The sequence below is a fragment of the Thermobia domestica genome, chromosome 16 (assembly GCF_964235325.1).
Source record: "Thermobia domestica chromosome 16, izTheDome1.hap1.1, whole genome shotgun sequence".
Lineage (NCBI taxonomy): Eukaryota > Metazoa > Arthropoda > Insecta > Zygentoma > Lepismatidae > Thermobia > Thermobia domestica.
Window position 1 is genome coordinate 122,333,735 of NC_137469.1, and position 27,573 is coordinate 122,361,307.

Here is a 27,573-nt window from a genome sequence, read left to right on the forward strand (position 1 = left end):
TGAAAAACTTCTGTGCCAAAACTGACTTTGTAGCGAAAAAATAATCTCGTGTTCTTAATTATGTAACACTGTGTAACAGATAGAAACAACATATGAAAGTTGCTTTGGAAAAATAGCGCATACATATCTACTTTCTACATCGCCCTGAATTGTGCCTTAACACACTTCTAGATTGTCGCTACAGAAAGAAGCGAATTTTGTATACTATCCTGGAAACATTCTTTCTCTTGGCTTTATCAAGGAACCCAAAGGTTATCGAACATTATGTAACCCGCACAATTTTCCAGGTAAAACACACACACTTTGCCCATTCTTTCATATTAGACGTATAACTTTATCATCTTATACACAAGGGAGGTGTCCGCTTCTTGAAAAACCGTTAACTCAAAAATCTCTATAAAATTGGTGCGGGAAGTGTTGGAAAAACCAGTGACTTTGTTCTTACTGAAAGTTCCCAATTTTTGTGTTGTAACGGCAAGTACACAAATATTCGTTGTGGAGTTAATCCTATCCTCTGTATCTAAAGTTGCCACAAACCTACTTAGAAAAAGAATTCTTTTAACCTTGCTGAACCAGTAACTTTAGAGAAGTTCATTTTTTTTTATTATTTCTCTTTTTGTGTGGCAGGACATTTATCGCTACTCGGAAAATATTTCTCTATTTGAATGTGTGAGTGAATATATGGTGAATGACGGTGAATATGGGTGTGAAAAGTAGTGACGGTGATTTGAGAACTTTGCTTTTAGCTATGCAAAGATAATTAAATGCCGATAATGAAAAGCTTTCAAACGACTTGCATAAAACTAAATGTATTAAGAGCGAACTACAACAAAACTAAAAAATCAAATCTTTTAAGTTTTACGTCCCACGCTTATGCCGGCTAGGCTAAAGGAGACGATGAGGATGAGAAATGAATGAAATAATGCAATAAAGAAAGTGGGAGGAAACGGAAGAGCCCGGAGAAAACCCACGCACACGATGTTTGTCCACCACAAAGTTCACTTGGCACGAGCTGGGAACGAACCAAGGACTCCGTACAACAGAGGTGAACGCTCTACCACTGAGCCACCGTGACCCTGTGAACTAAAACAAATAAATGATGATGTAAATGAACTGAAAAAAGTGGAAGACACAAGATCATTTTGTGTCTTGCACTAGCACTAGCACTAGCAATACTGTCGCATTTGTGGAAGTGAAGTTCGATGATGTGAATGACAGTCTGTGTAGTGCTAGTGAGTGCGTAGTAAAGTTTCGGCGAAGTAAAGGTACGCGAAATTTTTATGGTCGTAGGCGAAGTTATAGTAATTGTAGAGTATACAATTAAAATAATAATACTCGGCCCCCAGAGTATAATGAGAACAATAGTGGTAATAAAAGAAATAGACAAAACAGTGGAAGGGATGATAAGCAAGATTGCCCAGAAGACAATGCTAAATTATGCAAGTACACCGAATCAGAATTCGAATTATGGACAAGTTTTAGTGCAAACGCGATTGTTAACTGTAGTGAAGAACAACCGTGTCCCATATTTCCAAGTCCATAACAGATATTTACACAAACAGAGCCAACACCTCAACGAAGACTACTTACATATTATATTACATATCCAACGCTATAAGAAAACGAAATTGGAGATCAAATTCAGAGGTAAGTAAAGCAGAAAATTCTTAAATGTCCACTGGTGTCAGAACTCTAAATCTGTCGTTGTCTGACTTCCCAAATTTGTAGATTCCTGATACAATAACATAAAAAATAAAAATTTAAAAGAAATTAATTGGTTAATAGATCATCTATCAGTCGATATCCTTACCCGCATTCCTTCTTCAAGAGTTTTAATTTCTTTTACTATTTTTTCATATTTCTGTTGCTTTTGGAGGAAAATGCGACCAACTGTTTCTCTCGGTCCCACATCATGTTCTACCTGCTCCAAATACTTTCTAATGTGATGCAACTCACTTTTAATAGATTCAGGGTCCCTTAAAAATAATAATTATAATAATGATTAGTAATTATAATAATAATAGCTACTGAAATAAAATGACTTATGCTACATAAATCCCATAGATTTTGATTTTGGTATACTCTCTAAACAAACAAATTAATGAAGGGCCTATATCCAGTTTCAATGATGTGAACAGACTTTGGGAGAGATGGCTGAAATTCAGCTCAAATGTAGAAGAGACTATATAGATTCTATATTCCAAAAGCAAATTGTTCTAAAATGGATAGAATATAGTGAGAAATCACGAAACATGAACAATAAAGTCAATGGAAAATCAATGAAAAAAAAAGTAGTCGATCACATATTTCAAAAACTATAATAAGGAGATGGCTAATTGAAAGCTAATTGAAAGCTATTGCAACATGTAACGTAAATATGGATAGAACATTGTCAAAAGTCAAGTTGTTTGAGTAAAATCAATAATAATGATAAAGTATATGCATTTTCTGCGAATTACCCAGGTTCGCCCCACGCGGAGGTTACGTGCTTGAAATATCTCACATCTGGGTTTGGAATCTCCAGACTCACTTAGAACGCAACGTTACGTTATTCAGTCTGGTCCTTATGGCAAACTGGATAGGCCCTTTATCCCATCAAGTAATATGTAATTTACATTCTGAAAATTAATTTTTTTAAGTTCCATTTTTTTAAACGTCAAATGTGTCTAACTTGATGTAATGTCTTGTAGGTATGAACACAGTTCACACCAATTTATGATAGACAACTCGTGCCCGTAGCTTTTCTCGATGAGTTTCGATTCCTTCTACCCCCTTTATTCTTTCATTACCATTCACCTGAATCTATAGACTAAAGTATAAAGAACTAAGGGACAAAAATTCGCTTTGGAGATAGTCTCCACCATCTCTGGAAAATTTGGAAAATACTCCCAGTTCACGGCCGAAGTAAGTCATTTACATTGTTATATAAAATCTAAACATGGGACAATTTTGTTTGGCCTGCTCTATTTGTAAAACCTTCATTTACTACATTCGCGTCTAAAAGATGTAGATTAATTTATTTTTTATACTTCATATGTCGCTTTCAACATTATTTACACAATCAAAATAATCTACTTAAACCCCCTTAACATAGTGATTATTTCTGAAAGAGTGTTTCAATTTTCATAAAAAAATTTTATTGCTAAATTCTAATCACTAAGGAACAAATCCAATGGCAACAATGAAATAATTTTTAATGAATGCAACAATGATATATGCAGCCTTAAAATCTTCCTTTAATAAAATTTAGAGTATACTCGTCAAAAATGTAGGTAAACCATTATTTTCGAGCTTTTAACCTTTGTACAGTTCAAGAAAGATGATGCCCGAATATACTCAAGGTTCTACTTTTTGTAAAAATTTAAAGCTCGAATAAATTCGAGTTTTTTTATGTTAAGGGGTTAAATATGACACGAAGAAAATATTTAGAGTAACTCGTTTACATTTTATGAGATAGTTAAAGGCAAGGGGCGGAGGAAGTAAATATATATATATATATATATATATATATATATATATATCAAGCATCATGCGCCCCTGAAAACAAAAGTCGAATGATAAATTTTCAGTCTCCTCATAGGACTGGAAGAAATACTGTGAAGTGTTTCCTTTCACAATACGTGCAGGCACATCATTTGAGTATTAATAAGATTTTAAGTGTCAAGCCCAACACAAGTATTACTTATTGTAGAAAATATCCGGCAGGTTCCAAAACCGACCAACCAAAACATTATGATCACCAATCTGATACCTGGTATGTCTACAGGGTATGTATTTGGGTCGCAGGAGATTGATTGATTGAAAGGGTTTATATGGGCGCGTCGACATCGAGGTCTTTTGCACCCTTCTCTGACAGGAAAAATGAAGTACCCAAGAACAAAAAAGCATAGTATCACAGATATAATAAAGTAAAAGCAAAGTCTGGAGTACGTAAAAGGTGTTCGGTCATTTATGAATTAAAATGTCATAGCATTCAAGAAATGTGCAAACTCGATACACAAACACAAAGACGGGTTAGTACACAACAGCATGTTAATCTTCTCTGCCGGGGCAGCTCGGCAATAGGTGCACACACGTGGGGCAGCCCATAATTAGTAATGAATATGACAGTGCAGTAAAGAAGATAAAAGCAAGGAAATGCTATGACAAGCATAAAACCACCATGAAAAAAACACAAACGGTAGATAAAATCAGAAATAAAATAATTAAAAGAAATGTGAGAAATGCACTCACAGATCAAGCAAGACGTGCAAAGGCTGCAAGTAGGTGAAAACTTGCTGGATCATCTCGACATCGTCTCCAAGCAAGGTAGACAGATCAGCTGGTAAGCCAAGGCGGGCTCGCTCAGGAGCAAGAGGAACACATTCCACAAGAAGGTGGCGGATGGTCAGGAATGCACCACACTGGGTGCAGGAAGGCGGGTTCTGACGACGTAACAGGTAGCCATGGGTCAGATGGCTGTGCCCGATACGTAATCGTGCCAATCGTCGTTCTTCCAGTCTTGGTGGTCAAGAACGCGTGGCCGTCGCGGCTTGACAGCATGCAATTTATTCTGAAGGTGCTCATCCCAGTTTGTCTGCCAGCGCTGAAGGAGAAGACGGTTGATTACAGGGCGAATATCAGAGCTGGGGAGCGGTGACGGATACTCAGGTCCTGTAAGGGCAGCTTCTTTGGCAACACGGTCAGCACGCTCGTTCCCTGGAATACCAGCATGGCCAGGCACCCAACAAAATTGGACATCGCAACCTGCAAGTCGTAAGGAATGGCAAGAGAGTAGAATTTGCTGAACTATAGGGTGCACAGTTGACACATCCGTGAGACTATGTAAAGCACTGCTGGAGTCAGAGCACAGGAGAACATGTCGGAGATGGCGTCGACGAATATAATGCAGAGTCTCCAGAATAGCAACCAATTCAGCAGTGAACACAGTGGAAGTAGGATGGAGCTTCAAGCCAGCGCTATGATCATCCGTGACGAAGGCACAGCCAACAGAATCTTCATGCTTCGAACCATCCGTGTAGAAGACAGCGTAGGTACGGTACGCATCCAGAAAAGAGAAGAACTCCTGACAAAATTGTTGATTGCTGGTAACAGACTTCTTAAATTGCGTTAGATGAAAGCTGACAACTGGTGGAAGAACTATCCATGGAGGAATGGGCAGGAGGCCCAATGGATAGATGGCAGGGACATCGAGTCCAAGAGAAGCCCCATATATAGCACGAATATAGAGGTCTATAGCACGAATGCCAAAAGGCCGGGTAGCAGTAGGTAGGTGTGCTTGATATCTGTCATAGCGAGCACCAGCCTCAAGGGCAAAGGCCGAAGGATGGTCAGGAACGGCACGGATATGAATGTAATAGCGCAGGAGCAGGCAGTCCCGACGGTGGGAAAGAGATGGTTCATGAGCCTCGACATAGAGACTAGGAATAGGGCTAGTTCGGAAAGCTCCAAGCGCCAAACGAAGGCCAAGATGATGAACAGAATCCAGATGACGTAGGATGGAAGGTCGAGCAGAACCATATGCAACAAAGCCATAATCCAATTGGGAGCGGATGAGGCTACGATATAGACGCAGCATCACCACACGGTCAGCACCCCACGAAAGATGGGACACCAAACATAGTAAGTTCATGGAGCGGAGACAGCGGTACTTCAGGTCTCGAACGTGAACAGCCCAGGTAAGTCGTCGGTCAAACTCCAAGCCCAGAAAACGAACATGATCCACATAGGACAATCGAGAACAGCCAAGGAACAGCTCAGGATCATAGGCACAGTGACGAAGGCGACAAAAATGTATGCAGTGTGTTTTGGTGAGAGAAAAGCTGAAACCAGTAGTGGTAGACCATGGGTGAAGGCGGTTGAGCGCTAACTGCAACTGGCGAGTAACTGTACGGAGATCACGTGAGCGACAGTAGATAGTAAAGTCATCCACATAAAGCAGACCATGAACAGAAGGGGAGAGCTGCGACATCACACTGTTCACTACAACAGCAAACAATGTGACACTCAACACACTACCCTGTGGAACGCCATTCTCTTGTGGAAACGGAGCAGAAAGAGTAGCTCCAAGCTTGACTCTAAAAGAACGTTGTTGGAGAAAATTCTGGATGAAGAGAGCCAAGTAGCCACGTAAGCCCCAGAGATGGAGTTGCCGCAATATGCCATATCGCCAAGCGGTGTCAAAGGCCTTTTCAAGGTCAAAGAAGATGGCTATTAGATGTTCTTGATAACGAAATGCATCCTGAATAGCACTTTAAGATGCGCCAAATGATCAGTAGTGGAACGGAAGCGCCGAAAGCCACACTGAAGATTGGAAATGAGGCCATGGTGTTCAAGAAACCAGACTAAGCGGGTATTGATCATCTTCTCCAAAAGTTTACACAAACAGCTAGTCAAGGCGATCGGGCGGTAGCTTCCACTGGACGTGGCAGGTTTAGCAGGCTTCAAAATAGGAATAATGTATGCTTCACGCCAGGCATCGGGGAAGGAGTCTTCAAGCCAGATGCCATCAGGACCAGGTGCCGTGCCCTTCGTAGAATCCAAAACAGCAGCAAGTTCAGCAGTAGTAAAAGGCAGATTATAAGCTTCAGCGGTTGCAGAGCGGAACTGAAGTGGCGTACGTTCGGTGCGTTGTTTATAAGTGAGGAATCCAGCTGAGTAGTGAGTAGAACTGGATACATCCGCAAAATGACGACCTAATGCAGCAGCATTTCTGTCCTGATCAGTGACCATTACACCATCGATAATAAGGGATGGAACCGCAACGGAGGAAACATGTCCCTGTAGACGACGAATTTGCGACCAGACTGCTGTCATGGAGCTGCCAGCAGTAAGAGAAGAAACATAAGTGCGCCAGCTATGACGCTTAGCTTGCTTAATCAAATAGCGGGCTCGAGCACGAAGAAGACGAAATTGAGCCAAATTATCAGCTGTAGGAGCACGATGAAAAGTACGTAGCGCTCGACGTCGGGCCAGAATAGCGTCACGAATCTCCTCAGACCACCAGGGAACGGTGCGTTTACACCGGGAACCAGCATAGATAGGAATAGAGTCGTGTGCAGCTGCCAGGATACTCTGCTGAAAAGTCTCACAATGACCATCAACAGTAAAACGAGGTTCTAAAGTGAAATGAAAAGTGGCGGAAAATGATCCCAGTCTGCTCGACGTAGATTGTAGGCAGTGAACGGAACAGAATGGATGAGCGGAAGACCATGCACAAGAATAGGAAAGTGGTCACTGCCACAGAGATCATCATGCACGTGCCAAGTAAGATGGGCACCAAGTTGAGGACTGCAAATGGAGAGGTCCAAATGAGAGTAGGTACCAGTAGCAGTAGTAAAATGTGTGGGACTGCCATCATTGAGGAGCAATGAGTTTGTGTTGTCAAGGAAAGTGGCAATCACTTGACCTCGCGGCTCAGTACGAGGAGAGCCCCACAGTGCATGGTAGGAGTTAAAGTCACCCACAAACAGAAATGGGGATGGAAGCTGTCGGTCAATCTGTTCAAGATCGACAGCAGTAAAGACGTCATGACGCGTGAGGTAGATACAACAAAAAGTAACAGGTTGTCTTAAGAAGACACGAACAGCTATAAGCTGGAAAGCACTATTCACATGGATGAGAGCAGAAGGGTAAGCATCAGAGACCCCAATTGCTACACCACCTGCTGCACGACCTGCAGTAAGCTGATCATGACGATATACAGTGTAACCAGAGAGAACTGAGTTGCTATTAGAGGTAAAATGCGTTTCCTGAAGACAGAATATGAAACAATGTCAATAACTGTTTAAATTCCTCGTAGTGAGTGGAATAGCCATTTAAATTCCATTGAAGAAGAGACATGTTCAACGAGCATCGAGAACAAGAAGCGAGGTACTGCGCTTGCCTTTTTCACGGCCTTCCACAAGGGTAAAATTATCGAGCTCCTCCTCCACCATATCATCCATAAGAGACTCGTCATCACTAGGTGGACTACGTGACGTATGCTTCTGTTTCTTCGCCCCAGGTGGGCTAGAAGACTGGGTGCGTGAAGATTTCTTCGATGCCTTGGTAGAAGAAGCTGTGGAGAAGGGAGAGGCAGCCTTGGAAGCTTGAGCCTGGAGCTGTTTTTTCCGTTCCTTCTTAGTGAGGGGTTTGGTAGGAGGCTGGCTGTTTGACTGCTTCAAAAACTGGGTTATGGAGTAATTAGAGGCAGGCGAGATAGAGCCAGCTGCCGGAGCGGCAGGAGGCTGAGAAGCAGGAATTGGCTTAACGATTCGTGGAGGCGAATGATCATTCAATGGAAGCTTAGGCTGCGAAGCGGATGATGATCGGTGCTTCGTGCGGGATAGTCCTGGGTTCACAGAAGAAGCAGTGGTACGGGACGCCTTGGAAGAGACTGGCGCACTGGGAACCTCAACGTCAGTCTGGGTAGCAGAATTGACTGTCTGAGTACCTTGTGATCTGCTGGTCTTTAGAAAGGAAGAGAAACTGGTGCCGAAGGTAACTTTTGGCTGTAGCCTTCGTTCAGCCTCAGCTGTGGAGATCTTCTCGATTACCATCAGTTCACGGATCTTCTTCTCATCCATAAAATTAGGACAGTCACGTGACCAAGCTGGGTGGCCACCTTTACAATTAATGCACTTCGATGGGGCCGCACATGGGGCCGGAACATGAGCTGCGGAACTACAATTGCCACAGATGGCAGAGGCATGACAAGAAGGGGCTGAGTGGCCAAAATGTTGGCAGTTAAAGCACCGTAAGGGGAGTGGTATGTACGGGCGGACCTTCAAACGGTGGTAAGCAACGTTCAAATGCGTTGGAATGTCAGGTAGAGCGAAAGTAATGATATAAGAATCCGTGGGCTGTACTGTACCATTTCTCTTCGTAGTAATTCGATGGACGTCTGTCACATGGCTATCCGTAAGTTCGGCACATATTTCCGCCTCTGGTAACTCTCTCAAATCGAAGCATGTGATGACTCCTTTGCTAGTATTTAACTGCCGATGAGGCTCAACCAGAATAGGAACAGGTCCTAGCTGAGTACTAGCTAAAAGTAGTTGAGATTGTTTTTCTGATGTCGTTTGAACAAGTAGCGTCCCATTTCGTAATTTACAAATATGTCCAGGAGGAAACGTTCCTGTGGCTATATGATGAAGCTGACGATGAACTATAAGGGGTGACAATTTACTTAAGGCTCCAACTGTGTCAGTTGATCTGTCTTTGATAATTAAATATCTTGGTGCAAGACCAAGCTTTTCCTCTCTCTCTCGATCCTGGGTGGGTGGTTGATGCGAAGCCATAACTGAAGAAAGCCCAAAATCCTCTCAGCTTCCCCGTCGTCGTTCGAAGCGGCCAACGAGGCTGGCAGGTCCTACCTGCATGACCCTTGTCAGCAAGCTAAGCTGTGACACCAAGTCAAAATGACAAGGAGGCAGAGCCACTTGCACCGCCGACTGATGGGTACTTTTGAGAGGACCCACGTCCCACCGTGTAAGGGGAGGGACCAATGGTTCATTGGAGATTCCCGCACCGCAGACTCCCAGCATTCCCTTTCAGGGCATCACTCCTTCCGGTCCTGCTGGGTGCGCATGCGCTGCACTCCTCCGTCCCACGGCCCCGGGTCCAGCGTCATCCAAGAAAATCCAAAAGCAAAACCAGTCCATAGCAAGGTTGTCTTCTAGAAAGAGCAGTCCATATCCGAGGCTTATATTTTAACGACGCTCGATCGCAGGTTTTAAATGCCGGGTGATCGGCCCGGCACAACCCCCAACCTGGAGGACCAGTGGCTGATTGCAGTTCCGAAGAACTGGGCAATGGGGGCGCCACATCCCGACGCCGAAGGGTCGCAGGAGAGTAGAAATGCTGTTTGACAAGGAAACAATGAGGCCTTGGTAGATAGTTGAAGGCACATCTGCACATATATATGTCACTTAATTCCTGTAAATTCCGTGGCGGGAGGGTTATGTGCTCGGAACTGACGTCCAATGACATTCCAAAGGTGTTCAATTGGGTTAAGATTGGATGCTATTGCTATTGCAGCAATTAAACCACTGTGCTCCTCGAACCACTGCAGTATCACGTTCGTCTTACAACAAAGATTGCTGTAATGCTAAAAGATACACTGCCAGCTAAACATATGATCCACATGAATGGGTGTACAAGATCAGCAACGACCTGTCGATAGCTATGGGTAGGAGCTATCATATTGCACTCTACACATACTATCGGGCCAATGGATAGCAATGTGAGAATTCTTCAAATAATGAAGCCACCACTGGTCTGTCGTCGTCCTACTCTGGACGTCTCGAGCAGTTATTTCCCTGGAAGACGACGGATTCTGACCCAACCATCAATGTGATAAAGGCAGTATCGTGATTCATCGGACCATGCAACGTTATAACATTGCTTGATCCAATGACAATAGGCACGTGTCCATTCTAGCCATAACCGAAGAGGCGTGTCGTTAACATTGGTACAGTCCGCAGCAATAAACCTGCAACATGAACACGTAAGTTTATTACTAAATTACGAAGTCTTTTGCTCCAAAATAAATGTGCAGGTGAGGACGCCGAGGTTTCTCCTGGAGTGATTCGTGCTACTTAGACGTTATGTTGATTCCCTGGTTGTGAGGCGTACTTTCACAATAAACTTACATGCTCATGTTGCAGGTTTTTCGCTGTGGACTGTACATGTGTATGTGTGGGACGTCGGCTACGGAGGCTAATAGCTAACAGTGTAAGGTAACTGTGCTCAGACATACTCGTGCTTTGTCTATTGATAAAATCTGTTGTTCATTGTGCTAGAGTCTGCGCTCTATCCTTGTACACTTCTGGTCACAAAACCCTAGTCCAAAATATCGAACCTAGAAACTTAAGTCCTTATGTTTCCGAATATTCTTGGTTTTACTCTGTGATTTCGATGGGTTTTTCATAAATTACTTTTGTTTTCGTTTCAAGAAAAGTACCGGACAAAGGTGTGTTTAGGAAACACTCGAATTTGCAGTGGAATAATTAGCAAATCTCATGCAGTAGGTGGTTAATCATTGTAGCCTATTTGTAGTTATGGCATTTTTTCCACTTCCCTCGCTTTTTAAACCGTTTCAGATTAAAAATATAAATAATGTATCAAATTTACGACTTAAAATTACCGTAATTTTCTGTATTGCAGTTATTTTGTTTATCTACAAGAATTTTTACATGCATACACCAATATTGTCGTTCAATTTCCATCCCTAACTGTGGCAAAAATGCACAGAAAATGATTCTGACTTGAAGGAATTCGTATGGATTTAGGTTCAATTTTTCGGACTTACTTCTCTGCAAGGCAGCCTAGTTTTTGTGACCAAAAGTATGCAAACCTTTACAGTCTATGACATCCGACATTTTTAATGAGTTGTGGTCGTCTCACTTCTTGTGGTTTGGTGCTGGTTTCATCGTCCTTTTCCCACCTTTGGAAGATACTAACCACAGCAGCTCGCGAACACCCGACAAATCGCGCTGTTTCCGAGATGCTCGTTCCCAGTCGTCTAGGCATCGCAATCTGGTCCCAAACTCTGATATATCGCCGGTCTTCCTCATTCTATGCACAATCTTCACATTGATTGATAAGAGTGAGATCCTTATCACCGTCTGGCTAGCGCTTCTGCTGTGTTCCATGCCTTTTACGTCAGTCAAATGACTTCGTTTAAAAATATAATGGGTGGTCGTAATATTTTAGCTGGTAAATATAATATAATACATATAATACACACACACACACACACACACATATATATATATATATATATATATATATATATATATATATATACAATAGTGTGTCTTTAGAAATCAGAAACTATTTAAACTTGAAGATGCTGAAATGCACAGCAATCTGAAGGTAAGTTCAAAGAATGAAGATTCATTAAAAATAAAAATTAAACAATAACTGGGAATATATTAACTCATTCATTGGGCCCTTTAACGTCCCTTCTGACATGAAGGCAATATGAACCTACTCTTAAGTGATCCAATTATCATATAAGCACTAGGGTGGGCCGAAAACGGCCGAATTTTTTTTTTTAGAAAATTAAGATTGAGTACCGTGCAAAAGTTGTATAATGTTATATTATGTTTCCTCACCAAAACAGAGCCGGATTAAAAAATATTTAACCGGGCCCCGGGGACCCCAAAGAACGTTAATTTTAAAAAAAATAGTTGCGAGTAGTGAAAATATTATTGAAATATTTTTTTAGAAAGTTAAGCTTGAGTACCATGCAAAAGTTGTATAATATTATGTTTCTTCACTAAAATAGAGCCGGATAAAAAGATATTTAACCGGACACCTGGGGCCCGTAAGAACGCTATTTTTTTTTTTTTTTTTTTTTTTTTTTTTAAAGTAGCCAGCAATGAAAATATTATTAAAATATATTTTAGAAAGTCAAATTTCAGTACCGTGCAAAAGTTGTATAATGTTATGTTATGTTTCCTCACCAAAACAGAGCCGGATTAAAAGATATTTAACCGGGCCCCGGGGGCCCCAAAGAACGTTAATTTTGAAAACAAAAAAGTTGTGAGCAGTGAAAATATTATTGAAATATTTTTTTTAGAAAGTTAAGCTTGAGTACCATGCAAAAGTTGTATAATATTATGATTCTTCACTAAAATAGAGCCGGATAAAAAGATATTTAACCGGGCACCGGGTGCCGAAAGAACGTTAATTTAAAAAAAATAGTTGCGAGTAGTGAAAATATTACTGAAATATATTTTTTAGAAAGTTAAGTTTGAGTACCATGCAAAAGTTGTATAATATTATGTTATGTTTCTTCACCAAAATAGAGCCGGATAAAAAGATATTTAATCAGGCCCCGGGGGCCCGAAAGAACGTTAATTTTGAAAAAGAAAGTAACCAGCAATGAAAATATTATTAAAATATATTTTTAGGAAGTTAAGTTTCAGTACCGTGCAAAAGTTGTATAATGTTATATTATGTTTTCTCACCAATACAGAGCCGGATTAAAAGATATTTAACCGGGCCCCGGGGGCCCCAAAGAACGTTAATTTTGAAAAAAAAAAGAAATGTTGTGAATAGTGAAAATATTATTGAAATATATTTTTTAGAAAGTTAAGTTTGAGTACCGTGCAAAATTTATAATGTCATGTTTTCTCGCTAAAACAGCCGGATAAAAACATTTAACCGGGCCCCGGGAGCCCAAAAGAACGTTAATGTTGAAAAAAATATGGTTGTGAGTAGTGAAAATATTAATGAAATATTTGTTTTCAGAATATTAAGTTTGAGTACCGTGCAAAAGTTGTATAATGCTATATTTCTTCCCCCAAACAGAGGCAGATAAAAATATTTCACAAGGCCCTGCGGGTCCGAAAAGTGTTATTTTTTTTTTTTAAATATATATACCATTATTTTAAGAATGTATAGAAAATTGGTTAAGATTCGTAATACTTTAACTTAACCCCAGGATTTTAAATGTTCTGATCTGATGTGCAGCTCTTCGCCTGATTGGTGTTTAGTAGATATAATAGTACGGACACAAATACATAAGGTAAGGTTGAAAAATTGACCAACAAACACCAAACCAGCCCAGAACTCACCACGTGAAGATGGCTACACAGCGAGTTTCTTACACCCATCCTCCTCTTACTTAAAGCTCCTTAGCGGAATCTTGGAACAAAATATTGAGATTTATGTCAGAAGCTTGGTAGATACTTTCGGGCTTCCAGTTTCGCGCGAATATAACCGTCTCGTGCAATACTACCGCATACTTCTGAAGAAGATTCTGTTACTACCTTTAGACACTTCTCCAAAGCCTGTGTGTGGAAGGGGAACGTGACAAACTGACACCTCCTCTTTTCCACAATCATTTCGGTTGGTTCTTCTATAGATACGTTAGTCGATATAATCCACATATTCTTCAGTGCTTTGTCTACTGCAATTGTCAATTAGAACTATAGTTTGGTATTTTCGGCCATCAAAATAGAAACCCTTAAGATTAGTAGCTTTACACTGTAGACAGTTTCTTTTTTCTTTTTCTTTTTTGCTAGTTTCGTACGGATTTTGTTTTTATCTACTACCTTGTCTCAGTTAGTTTTGTTCAGTAAATTCATATCTTCTAAAACAGCGGATACAATTTTAGCAACCGACCTATTCGATATATCTGTTAAATCTTTTGCGGTACTCATTTGTTTAGGGCTCACGTTTGTTTATTTAGGTTTACTTTAAATTTTATTCTCTAAACGATAGCTCCATGCGAACTCTTCATCGTCTGAATTCGGGGTGGAAGCGCTTAATGTATGTTCCAAGTACGGGATTGAGGCTAACGATTGTAACCCTCTTGTAATTGGTACCGCAGCATCATAATCGATCTGTGTGTCATGCTTTCTTTTGAGCCTATGGGTTTCTGCTTCATCTACATTGCAACTCGTCATTTGTCTCTGATTTCTCTGATCTAATATGAGCTCCCACTCCAAAAGCGGTATATAATTTGATTTACAACACTTACAGGTTAATCTATCGCAGCATTTGCAAGAGAAAATATCACATAACTTCTGAGCACCGTTCTTAAATTTCTTTAATTTGGCTCTTAATGGGGTATATCTCATTTCTTAATAGGTTTAATGATCGTTTTGCATTTTGAGTTGTAATTCAAAATCATATGCTTAATTCGAAGACAAGACAATACAGGAAGAGAGGCTCGCAGCCATATTGTTTCTAGTTTATTTGAATTCAGCAATGTAAGCGCAGCCTTCGGAAAGCCAGTGTTATGTATTTTGCATCCAAATGCGAAAAAGTGATATTCTCTTAAAGATTGAGAGTTCTGAGGTGGGCTCAACACAAAGGTTTTTCGTGTGTTAATATGGTAGTTATGAAAGTTAGGTAAGCTCTTAATAGTTATTTGCGTATATTGAAACCATGTATTTCATGTTTTATGTATTAATAGTATTGTCTTGTAAAATATTCTTATTACCTAAAACCATTTTATTTGAACAAAAAATTAGGAACTTTAGGGCCACGGGGGCCCGGTTAAATATTGTTTTAAAATCAACATATTTGACATGGCTTCATTTCGTACCAATACACAACTTTTGATAACTACTCAATCCTGAATATCTGAAAAAAAAATTTTCGGCCCACCCTAATAAGCACCCTTTCGTGGGAAATGACTCCAGGACCACTCGCACACAAAGCATGCAAGTTAGCCACTTGCTTACGAAAGATCACACAGGGTGTCTACTAAAATTCCAAAATGAAATTTCGTGACCTTTTCTTTACCAAACCATAAAATTTCCTAACATTCTCACGAGCGATTTCGGGTGCAAATTAGGCCGAATTTTCATGCATGCGATAGAATACTTTGCTTGCGATTCAGTAGCGTCTAAAGCCCATCATAAAGACATTTTTGGCAGCGAATTTTGACATTTTATAGAACAAAATTTTCCAGCCTGTGCTTATATTTGTATAGATAAAAAAAAATTCGTGACCCAAAAGCTACATTTCGTGATTTTTTCATGACTTTCGTGACCGATAGACACTCTGTCACAACCAGTTTTTAGCTTAACACTGTTTACATACTAAAATTATACATGAATACTAGTTACTAGTCATTGGTATACTGGTTACCAATTTTAACGTAGCTAATAATTAATTATTTGGATATATTAACGAGATGATAAAAATATGTAGCTAAAGAGGTATTTTCAAAGTAAAATGAGTTTTGGAGTTATTTCATTTTATCAGAAAAAGAATTATTATTATTTTCCTAATATTAAAAACTTTTGAATAAACTCAACTGCTATTCACTATTATTAACAAAAGCCATCTACAAGCATCCTATAATACTATAGACAGCGACTATTTCAACGAACCATCGCTGTCTTCGTCAGTGTGGTCGAAAATAAGAAATTTAAGCAGCTAAACATTTCACATTATCCAGTTGGCTGCAACTCCAGAACTACCCCATGGCTATATGGTTAGCGTAAGCGTCTTTGGTGCCGGAGACCTGGGTTAGATTCGTGGTGAGAGTTCACGTGGTTCGGATCCCATGTTGAGCTCTAGATCCATGGTCTTACATAGCCTTGGTGCTTAATGGAACGTTAAATTCCAAATCATAGGTGATGGAAAATTATATATTGTAATACCACACCTACAATCACATGACGACGAGGGAATAGCAGCGCCACAACCTCCCAGAGCGCCTTATAACCAAAAAGATTCCACAGTCAGTCATCACTCTGAGATTGGTCACCCCCTCCTTTAGCTTGCCTGGAGCTCTGTGACTCTAAATCCCCTCTCTGCTTGCTTCGGAGCATTGGAGATTCGTAATTCACTCCACCTAGCTTGCTGCAGAGCTCTGTGGAGATCCTGCCCCTGGCTGCTCAGACCTTGAGTCACCCTTTTCTACCATTATTTAAAAAATTACATTATTGCACTGTTCTTGTAAAATACTGTTTATAGTAGCTTTTATAATAAAACTGGTAGTAACAGAAAAATTTCAAACATAATTTTACTATACCAAGCTATACCTACCGCTTTACAAGCAAAATTTTACAATATAAAGTGAAGTGGATGGTTCCTTGAATACTATACACAAGTGAAATGATTACATTCGGGATTCCTTGAATTGAAGAAAAAATGTAACCATGTGATCAAACTTGCACTTTTACAAAGAGTATTAATTCAAGAATGAAACTACGGTTACGTAAACTACTAAAACCTCCAACATGTCGCGCATAGACAACATTGAATAAAAACGGGTAGTAAAATTATGTTTCCTCTAAAGTGAACTATTGTCCTTTAAAGTACATAACTTCAGTACTTATAACAGAAAAGATAAAAGTTACAAATCAATTCAAAATATATGAAAGGTCGAACTCAAAGTTGAGAATGTTGATATCGAACAAGTCACAGATCCAATTTTTGATTAAATGTAATAATCTTATAGTTTTGTAAGCCAAAATTTTGAAAGAATAAAACTAACAACTTCGTTTAATTTTCTTATTTATATTACACTTGGTGTATAATGGTATTAACCTCCTTAATTTTAAGATTTGAAGCTTGAAGATCTCTTGACACACTCGATGATGATGCATCGTCCTCATTGATGGTCTTTGATTTCTCTCTGTCATGTCAATATAGAACTCATTAAAGCTGCAAATTGCTTTACATACTCCAGATTAAAGGGCTAAAGTTTTCACGTCGTAAAACGTTTCTTGAAGAAAGGAATCTATTTTTCTATGTAAGAACAAAAATCCAACATTAACTTTTTCAGGATTTCCACCTTTTGTGGTAAATTTTAGAATTTTAGATATTCAAGTGAAACAGCTACTATTTATCGTAAGATTATGGTTCATACTTTTTTTTTTTTTGTTTTGTTTAAAGAATAGAGCATCCTTTCCAATGGTACCAACTTGCTTGTCCGTATTATACACCAGAAACGGAAAAATTGGTAAAGACCGGGAGTTTTCCGAGAAAAAAAAAAAAAAAAAAAAATTTTTGCGCCTTTTTGACCCAGGCCTGGGTTCACCTAGGGACCAGAAAATCTTTTGAAAAATACGTAGTTATGTGCACAAGGCGTGTGCAAAATTTCAATCTTGTATCTTAAAAACAAAGGTCGGATTTTTTTTTTTTTGAAAATCTGAAGGTGCCCCATTAATATATAAAAATATTCTGAAAATTTCTTAGAATCACATTTGAACCGTGAAATTTGGGAAAAACCAGATAAAAAAAAAATCACCCCTCGGACCCGAACCCGGGTTCACGTAGGGATCTCACAAAAATGAGAAATACGGAAAGGTACACATAATCCATATACAAAATTTCAACCTGATATCTTGAAAACTAAGGGTGTGAAAAATTTTTGAAATTTTCCTTAAGGAAGAAAGAAAAAAAATGTCATGCCCTTCCACGCCCACTTGGCACCGCCAAGTTGATCATCCGGTTTCAAAACGCATCTGGGGTGTTCTTTGCTCCATACTTGACTTGACCAATAACAATAATAATAATAATAATAATAATAATAATAATAATAATAATAATAATAATAATAATAATAATAATAAAGGCTTAAATGCATGTTAAAGGACCCAAATAAGCGGTGAAAGACAACACTACGCTATGGTAACTTTTGTTGCCATAAATCCTAAGAGGGTTAAATTTTGACAGGGAGAACCTCGGAAAAAGAAAAGAAACCAGCTCCCTTTTAAAAAAAATATTTTTTATTTTTTTCAAAATATTGACTTACAAAATATAAATCTAATTAGTATCACGATCTGTGATGTGTTTGATACCAGCAAGTATATTCATTAAGATTGAACATTTCTCGACTTCAAGTTCGATCTTTCAAGGATTTCGAAGTGATGTGATTTGCTTTCAGTTACTCAGTTGTTTTGTTTGGATTGTAACTTCATGCTTTTGGTCACAAGTATTGAAGATTTGTATTCTGAAGTACAGTACTTCACTTTAGAAAATACGCCAATTCAACTACAATTTTTTATTCAACATTATCTACACGCAATGATGATACGTTGGAAGTTTTTAGTAGTTTGTATAAACGTCGTTTCATTTTTAAGTGAGTAATCTTAATAAAAGTGCAAGTTTGATCATAAGGTCAGATTTTTTCTTCAGTTGAAGGAATCCAGAATGAAAGTATTTCATCTGTATATAGTGTTTAAGGAAGTTTATCCACTTCATTTTTATATAATTTCCCATCTTTTCTATCATCTACGAGTTGAAGGTCATCATCATAAGTATTCAGCCATCAGGTCACTTGCTACAACTGAGAAGCTTCCATGCTCCACGGTCTTCCACTAACTTTTTCGTCTTTACGTACGGGTTTTCCTTTTGATATCGTTCATTACTTGTAGTCTTCTTCGCCCTCTCCCTCTCTCCTGCCACCATACCCTCCAGCACGTCCCTCATGATATAGTTCCTTCTTACTCTATGTTTCAACCAGTGTTTCTTCCTCCTCTTAATAATGTATAAAATTGTTCTTTACTCCCCCACCACCTCTAACGCCCTCTCATTCATATTCCGCTCGACCCAGCTAATTCTTTCCATTCTTCTCCACATCCACATTTTGAAAGCTTCCAGTCTTTTTCATCCTTTATGCGTAATGTCCATGTTTCTGACCCATACAACACAATACTTCGCAAGGAACATTTTATAAGTCTTTTTCTCAACTCTTTATTCTTCATAAACAGTATTTTCTTTTTCCTACAGGTTTGTTTCGCTATTCCTATGCTTGTTTTTTATTTTACGTTCACACTTCGTATCATCACTAATACTACCCAAATATGAAAAACTAGTCACCTGTTCTATTTTCTCCCCTCCTACTTCTATATTTGACATGGACCCCTTCGTTGAAGGCAACTTTATAATATCAAGTGTTTAGAAGTTTTTCTTGGTATAATAATAATAATAATAATAATAATAATAATAATAATAATAATAATAATAATAATAATAATAATCACACTGACGAAATGACGTGGTTAGTTGAAAGCTTGTCACCCTCTACAGTATTATTGGACGCTTATAGGTAAATTTGTTAGTAATTTGAGCGTGCGTAGAATATTACCTTTGAGCTAGTTTACAATTAAATTATTTTTCTACAATTATACTTCAACAGTTACAATTTAACAATAATTTCCAGTCGTGGTATATGCTCTTTAGTGTTTCTTACAGACCAGCTCACTAAAATGAATGTAACTCCCCTTACAGACTACCAAGGCTTTTCAGATGGCTCGCGTTCAACTAGATGTGTGGCGAGTATATTGGGATCTAATGCTTTGTATTTAGCTTTCTAGATCCGATTTTCCTGATTTTAAGTTAGGTGTCTCTCCATTGCCTTACGACATTATGTCACCCCCTACCTTAAGGTATGTGCCAAGACCGGAAAACCGAAATTCCATGCACAAAAAGTAGCACGCTAAACATAAGGTTACACGGAACTCTTTTACAACATAAATAGTGTCGTGCCGTGGAAAATCAAGCCCGGGGCGAGAGTATACGACAGCGTCCCCGTACATATGAATGAAGTTGACAGACCAGCCGCGAAGCTACCATGGCGAAGAGCGTAATAAAATTTTCAAAAATAAATCTGGCTTTTCCTTGATTTTGAGCACTTTTTATTACTTTATTCCTTTCGTTTTATATATGTGCACAAGTATAAATCTGACCCTGGTCAAATTAAATATTAGACTGAAAAATATTGCTGTTGATCTAAAATATTCCCAGTAATTTTGTCTCTCTTTTTTTCTTTCCATTTCTTTTTCCTCCCGAAGTTTGCGACATCTTACTTCGGCGCACGGGGCCGTTGCCCCGCTCCCCCCACGGCACGCCACTATAATTAAACAAAACTAGACTAAAATAAACTAAAGCTCAAACTTAAATACTACCTTTTTGTGACTATTCTTTCACATAACTTTTTAGCCTCTGAAGCTACTTTGGTGACGACTGCAAGCTGAGTTTTCATTTCTTTGCCTACTTCTTTTACTCTTTTTTCTTTGGCTGATAAATTATTTCTGCATACTTCTAGACGTTGCGAAGTCACCTGGAGTTCATGTTTGACTTGCTGCAGCTCAGTCTACAAAGAAACAAGTTAATAATTAAAATAAATATTTCTATCCTCCTCTAAGGGTCTTCTGCATAGTTAAATAGCTCAACATCGAACATGAAACAATTTTAATAAGTAGCTCGTTTATCATTTACAAAATAGCACTATTAAATAAATTTACTATTTAGGACCTTATAAATGGTGTGCAAATCTGAGCAGCCATTATCATTAATGATGCTGAAGCTATTCTATGTTGTATAATAGCTTGGTTCGAACCAAAATAGAATATGCATGCGTTGTTTAAGCTTCATATTATAAATATCTTCAGAAGAAAATAGAAAGTATTGAAAAGAAATTCTTAAGGTATCTTTATTTTAAAACAATGGGAGCTTCCGCTACGAGAAACAAAATATCATATAAAACCATTCTAGATAAATTTAACTATGTTAGTTTGAATAACAGACGTGAGTTTTCAACAATTATTTCCCTATAAAATTATGAATTCTTATATTGACAATTGTACTTTCTTACAAAAATAAAATAATAATAATAATAATAATAATAATAATAAAAATCGGACTTAATGCTAGGCCAGGCTATCTACGTAAGCGACATCTGTTAACTGCAGATGTTCCAAGAACTGAAATGTATAATGGCTCTCCATTATACAGAATGTGAAGTAGGTTTAATTGCATATCAATATTGAACAAAAATCTAGCTTTAGCATTACCCTTGTTTCTGTATACAAAGAAGTTAAAAAATATATTTTGTTAGAATGTTAATACACGTATTATAATGTCACACACATGTGTAAAGCAATAATTTGACTTTTAATGGTTTCTTTACTTGTAATACTGTTCATATTTAATGGTTTTATACTGTCGTTGTCAGATATCTACAGGAATTTTGTCACTATTCTTATATTTACTATTATGTATAATAATATAAATATTATATGAACTATTTATATTATGTACAGTACGCAGCAAAAAACCTGCAACATGAACATGTAAGTTTACTGTGAAACGATGAAGCCTTTGCTCCAAAATAAGTGTGCAGGGGAGGGTGCCGAGGTTTCTCCTGGCGTGATTCGTACCACTTAGACGTTATGATTCCCTGCCCTGTTAGGCGTAGTTTCACAATAAACTTACATGCTCATGTTGCAGGTTTTTTGCTGCGGACTATACCTTCTGTAATTGGAGGTTCTATTCTCCGTTGAAGAACAATAAATAAATAACATGTTCAGAGACAAAACTTGTCAACGATAAGCCTAAAGTGTTCCTTTTCGTTTCCTCGACAAGTTGGTTATATGGACAAGCGGAGTTCCTCAAACGACTGATTAAATTGTGTTGCGTGGCGTACAGAATTATCTCATGCTACAAATATAAAAATCCATATGAATATCATGGTATTAACAAGATCCAACAATGCAATATTTAAAGAATATATTCTTACTCTTCAATAGATAATTATGCTGATATGAAACTAATACAGGGTGGCGCAGGGAACGGGAAATTTTGAAGTAACGTAATTTACACGAATAAACACAGGAGAAAGGTCTTTTATTGACGAAAGAGCATGTATACAGTACGCCATTTATGTTTTTATTACAAAATGTTACAGTCTCTTTACTTCTTACAGATGACACCGGAAAGATGTGCTGCCTTTCGGCGTTTACATTCTAATAACCTGTTATGGAAACTACGGAACGCTCGGTGTAGCATCTCTCGACCAGTGACAGTGGTTTCGTCTTCAATCTTCTGTTTCAGTTCATGGATAGCTGCAGGAAGTGTGCGGTGCACCTTGCCTTTAAGATATTCTCACAGGAAGAAATCGTACACACTAAAATCAGGGGCTATCGCAGGCCATGGAAAGTCACCGTTACGTGAAATGATGCACCTTCTAAACAACTGACGAACGGCTTCCATCGATTGTCCAGCAGTATCTGGTGTGGATCCGTCCTGCTGAAACTACATGTTTTCGATGTTAAGATTAAGATCGTGGACTCTCGCTGTAAAGAATGTTTCACGCATATCTACATACCGAGCAAGCAGATGTTATTGTTGTTGCAATGTCATCCTCACGCTCAAGAAAGTAAGTGCCAATGACACCATGACATGATACAGCACACTATACCGTAACCTTGGCACTATGTAATGTACGCTTGTGAAGCTCACAAGGATTGTCCTGTGCCAGTAACGGAAATTCTATTTCTTAACGTATTCATTGAGGTGGAAGTGAGCCTCGTCTGACATTCAGGAAATTGGCATCTTCGTTGCTTTTAGCCAACATTTGTTCACTAAACTCCCTACGTAACACAGGGTCTCGTGGTTGTAATTTCTGCACAATCTGTAACTTATTTCTCCCGTTCGGACGCCACCTGGGGGCTTCTTTTTCAAATATGAACCAGTTTCTTCAAAATCACACACCCACGCTGCAATCGTTACACGTTCATGACATCCTAGCAGGTAATGCTAAAAAAAAAAAAAAGTTTTACGTCCCACGCTTATGCCGGTGAGCCTAAAGGAGACAGTGATAATGAAAAATGAATGAAATGGTGGAATGAAGAAAGTTGGAGGAAACGGGAGAACCCCGAGAAAACCCACGAACACGGTGTTTGTTCACCACAAAGTTCACACGGCGCGACCTGGGATCGAACCAGGGACCCCAAGCACCGGAGGTGAACGCTCTACCACTGAGCCACCGCGCCTCCTTAGCTGGTAATGCTGTTGAAATACTCTTTGCGCAGCAATCTCACTATCACCCTGCTTGTAAAACGCTCTCACAGTGTTAGCACGTTCCTCACCACTCCAATACTGCACGATTACTAAATGGCAAAGCGTTCACAACCACGCATCGATTCCGAACAACTGCAGACATTATAATGTTGCCAGCTCTAGCGTTCAAAATGTCCCGTTTCCCTGCACTATTTGTACTACTTACTAAGTAAATAAATACCACTGTTTTCCTTAACCTGGTTTGATGGGTGATCCTTGATCAGTGCGTTCCACTTCTCGAATTTCAATTCAAGAATATTTCTTAACTAGCAGCGTTCACCCCGCTTCGCTGCGGTCACCCCGGAACGCAATAAACTTTGTTACTTAGATAATTTTTACTTTTTCGCTTTCAAGTGATCTATCATAGTAGATTGCAGTAAATGTTAACATTATATCGCCTGTCATTTATGTTAACCCGCCGAGTGACACGGTCATGCGGGTTGCATATAAATACGTTTATTTTTATACCTATGATGAACTAACAAAGGATTTGTACGTTATGGACACTTGAATGGTCAATTATCTCAAGACACTGGTAATTAAAAATTAAAGTGATATGATAAAAACCATCTAGGGTCCAAATCCTAATAACCCCCCAAAAATAAAAGAAATTGGTTCAGCCGTATTAGCGTGATGAGCGGACAAAGGATTTGTACGTTCTCTTTTATATATATAGATTGCATGGTCTGATAAGAATCGAACGTGGAACCACATACAGAGAAGGTATTCGTACTAACCATTCAATACATGGGAGAATAGTCCATAATTCTTTGTTTATGTAGTTACTGTCGCATTTTTGTGACTGCTGAATGTTTCAATTTTGTGTTGCCACACCGATCATTTGGTTGGTTACCCCTGTAACTTTGCCACTGGCTTCATTTGAGCACATTTCGGTAAACAAATTCTCTCAGACCTATGCTAGGCGATGCTATTAAAATAGTCACTTTTGCAAAATCTCATCCACTGACTAGTCTGAGTCAATGTATGCTGAGTGCACTGACCCACTGAGTCATACTATGACCGCAAGTCAGCAGTCAACGAATGTCAAACTCAGCATTGGACTCGTCTTGCACAGGAAACTATCGAACAGAGATAATTCGGCTGACTAGGTCATGTTGATAGTGCTTTATGATGATAAACGTATATCCGCTGTAGAAACGATCGATGCCGTGATCGACGCTCAATGTTATTGGTGATACATTACACAAACTCCGGAGACATCAAAAACAAACGGAAGAAAAAAATTGTCAATGAGATGTGCTTATGGTACGTGACAAAGTATGCTCTCAATCTGCCCACACACGAATGAATATTCTGAGCCGTTTTCGCTGGACTCTGGCTCACTTGCCTTACAGCCCAAACTTCTTCCCGTGCTACTATTACGTCTTGAGTCCCCTGAAGAAGGTTCTGTAAAGTAAGGGTTTCACCTCCGATCAAACGTTTTGTGATGCTGTGAAAGAAAAATTCATCCATCTATCAGCATCCTTCTTTGCTAACAATATAAAAGGAAGTTGTCAGCAGTGGAACAGCTGCCTGAACAGTTGGTATACTTAAGTGCAGATTCTCTCGAACTGTTATCAGTATTCTGTTAACATGATTGAATGTATTATTATACTGTCCAGTACCTAGTGTGTTTAATAGAATAGCCCTTATACTTAGTCCCAGTCTTCCAAACTTTCCCTTCCCTCAGAATACAGAATATAATGACTTTCGGGTAAAGCAATATTTAGGACTACAACTCCGCTTATATTTGCATGTAATACATTTTTTAATACAACAGTAACATTTAAAAAAATACGAAAAAAGCTTTAGAAAAAAAAGAAAAACACAAATTTTGCCCTCTTTATCTAATACCGTAATTGAAAACCGTACGCAATTCCAGATTGATTTCTGAAAGTAAAAACCAACCAGGAATGAAAATTTCTATTTCCATTTTTATTTTCAGAAGTAGTTTCATTTTTATTTTTTTTATTTTTAATTTAGATGAATTTTTATACCTTAAATTCCCATATGAATGTAATTTCTTGCATGTATAACCACTGTGTTGTAAGAACTGGCTAATTGCAAGTTAGTTATGAAGAACAAAATTTCACAGACACGATGTCATTCAGGGGGGAAGGGCACGGTGGCTCAGTGGTAGAGTGCTTACATTTGGTGCGTGAGGAACATGGTTCCATCTCCTGCGAAGTAAGTTTGTGGTGGACAACTTTGTGTCTGTGGATTTTTTCGGGATACTTCCGTTTCCTCCCACATCCTCATTCCACCATTTCTTCCATCATCATTCATTTGCTTTAATCATCCGTCTCCCTTAGCCTAACGGGACGTTAAACTGAAAGGTTTCATTTCATTTCACTTAAGATATAATTCACCACACGCTCATATGGCTCCGATCGAACCAGAGACTTCTATCAGAAGTAAGGGTTCTACTATTGAACCACTGTTAACTCTAAATATACATAGATGCAAGGAGGGGATGGAGATAATAATAATAATAATAATAATAATAATAATAATAATAATAATAATAATAATAATAATAATAATAATAATAATAATTACTACTACTACTACTACTATTACTACTACAACTACTACTACTACTACTACTACTGCTACTTCTTCTTCTTCTTCTTCTTCGATAAATGATAGCATCTTTCTTTTGATTTTCGCAAAATACAAAATTTAAGAGATTCAGCTTAAACTGTAATTGCCTATTGTCTGTAAATTCACGGATCCTGATACGAAATTGGATTAACGTAATCAATACCTTTACTATCACCAACTACATAAGAGGCACAATAACTACAGACACTACATTAGGAAAACCCGCACTGGACGCCTCTTGGCGTTCACAATTGATGTTGCATTGATGTACGGAGTTGTTAGCAGAATTAATTCTCTGCATAAAATTAATTCTGTTAGCAGAATTAATTGTTAAAGAATTAATTCTCACCCAACCTATCCCTACACTTAAAAAAAAAAAAAATAAATTTATATTTCAATAATGCTGACATCCTATACAGTAGCGGAAATTCCAAGATTTTTTTCCTTCTTTAATGGATCCAACTGCGAAAGTAAGGAAGCTAAGTACCTTCAGAATTTATTATAATTCTCTAAAACAAAACAGTAACCAGCAACAGTAAATAATTTCGCGAAACACCCTCAAATTGAAAAATATTATGATGTACATTGTTGTGTGTTTTGTTCAGATACCAATATTTGTATTTGGTGTATCTATTCTTAAACCAATTTTATAACCGAGCGAAGTAGCTCAAGTGGTAGAGCGTCGGCTTCGCACTCGGGAGGTCGTGGGCTCGATTCTCGCTGCCGACCATCCTGACTGCGGATTTCCTCAGTCATATCAGGCAAATGCCGGATGGTACCTACTAAACAGACCCTGGCCGATACCTTCCCAAATCCTTCCCATTGTTATTGTTATTGTTATCCAGAGTAAAATGACCTCTGAGCTGTATCGGGCGATTGATAAATAAATAAATAAATAAATTTTAACCTCAAATGGCTGCTGACTGTCTTCAACACTTGCTATCTTAGCTTGTGATTCCCTGACAGCTTTCATCGCCTCATCCAGCTGACGCTTCGACTCACTGCACTCCGATTCCAGCTCATTCTCAGACATCGTCATGTCTTGCAGTTCCTTGTCATGATGCTTGAGCTCTTCTTCCTAATAATAATAACAGCATAAATCAATTAAGAACGAAATGAAGATCAATGCAGAATTCAATTAGGAAATTTAGTTCATAAAATTAAAGTAGACTTGGAAATTCTGAAAAGATACTTTTTAACTTTACTTTAATTTTATATACTTATATGCATCAATACATCTTCAATAGACAGGAAAATTAATTAAAGCCATATAGAAACTCGCTTAAAAACATAAAATGAAACCAGTTGAGAATGCTCCAAGAGCATTGCCAGAACGAACTTAAAAAGAATTAATTCTTCTTATTTACTTCTACAGGCTTCATACCAATTGTTCTATGTACTTTATTATTATACTCGTTAAACAATTCTTGTAATATATCTATCCATTTATAATTTCCTTGAGTACTAAACTTTTTCCATATGTTTTGTTTACGGGTTCTGTTAAAATGTTCTTCGGTATGTTGTTTTACGAAGACACATGTTTAAAATTGAAAAATTCGCAAAATATCATCTCTCTATGACTTACGGTTCCCGAGATATGGCTCCTTAAATCCCCCCAAAACTCCGAACTTTTTTGGCCAATATCTGGGGAACGTGGCCAGTTGG

General features: G+C 38.5%; 1 protein-coding gene and 1 non-coding gene across 8 annotated transcripts in view; both read right to left on the reverse strand.

Moving 5' to 3' along the window:
• LOC145673386 (structural maintenance of chromosomes protein 6-like) overlaps positions 1–27,573 on the reverse strand; it is a 172,166-nt gene that overhangs the window by 38,965 nt on the left and 105,628 nt on the right. For all 7 annotated transcript variants that reach the window (XM_081743042.1, XM_081743037.1, XM_081743041.1 and 4 more), the window contains 3 exons: positions 26,816–26,986; positions 20,370–20,557; positions 1,811–1,976 (listed from right to left, as the gene is read on the reverse strand). In XM_081743042.1, coding sequence (XP_081599168.1) covers positions 1,811–1,976; positions 20,370–20,557; positions 26,816–26,986 — 525 coding nt within the window. The remainder of the gene's footprint in view (positions 1–1,810; positions 1,977–20,369; positions 20,558–26,815; positions 26,987–27,573) is intronic.
• Positions 23,166–23,237, reverse strand: TRNAR-CCG (transfer RNA arginine (anticodon CCG)). Its single transcript has one exon. It is a non-coding gene; the product is annotated as a tRNA-Arg (tRNA).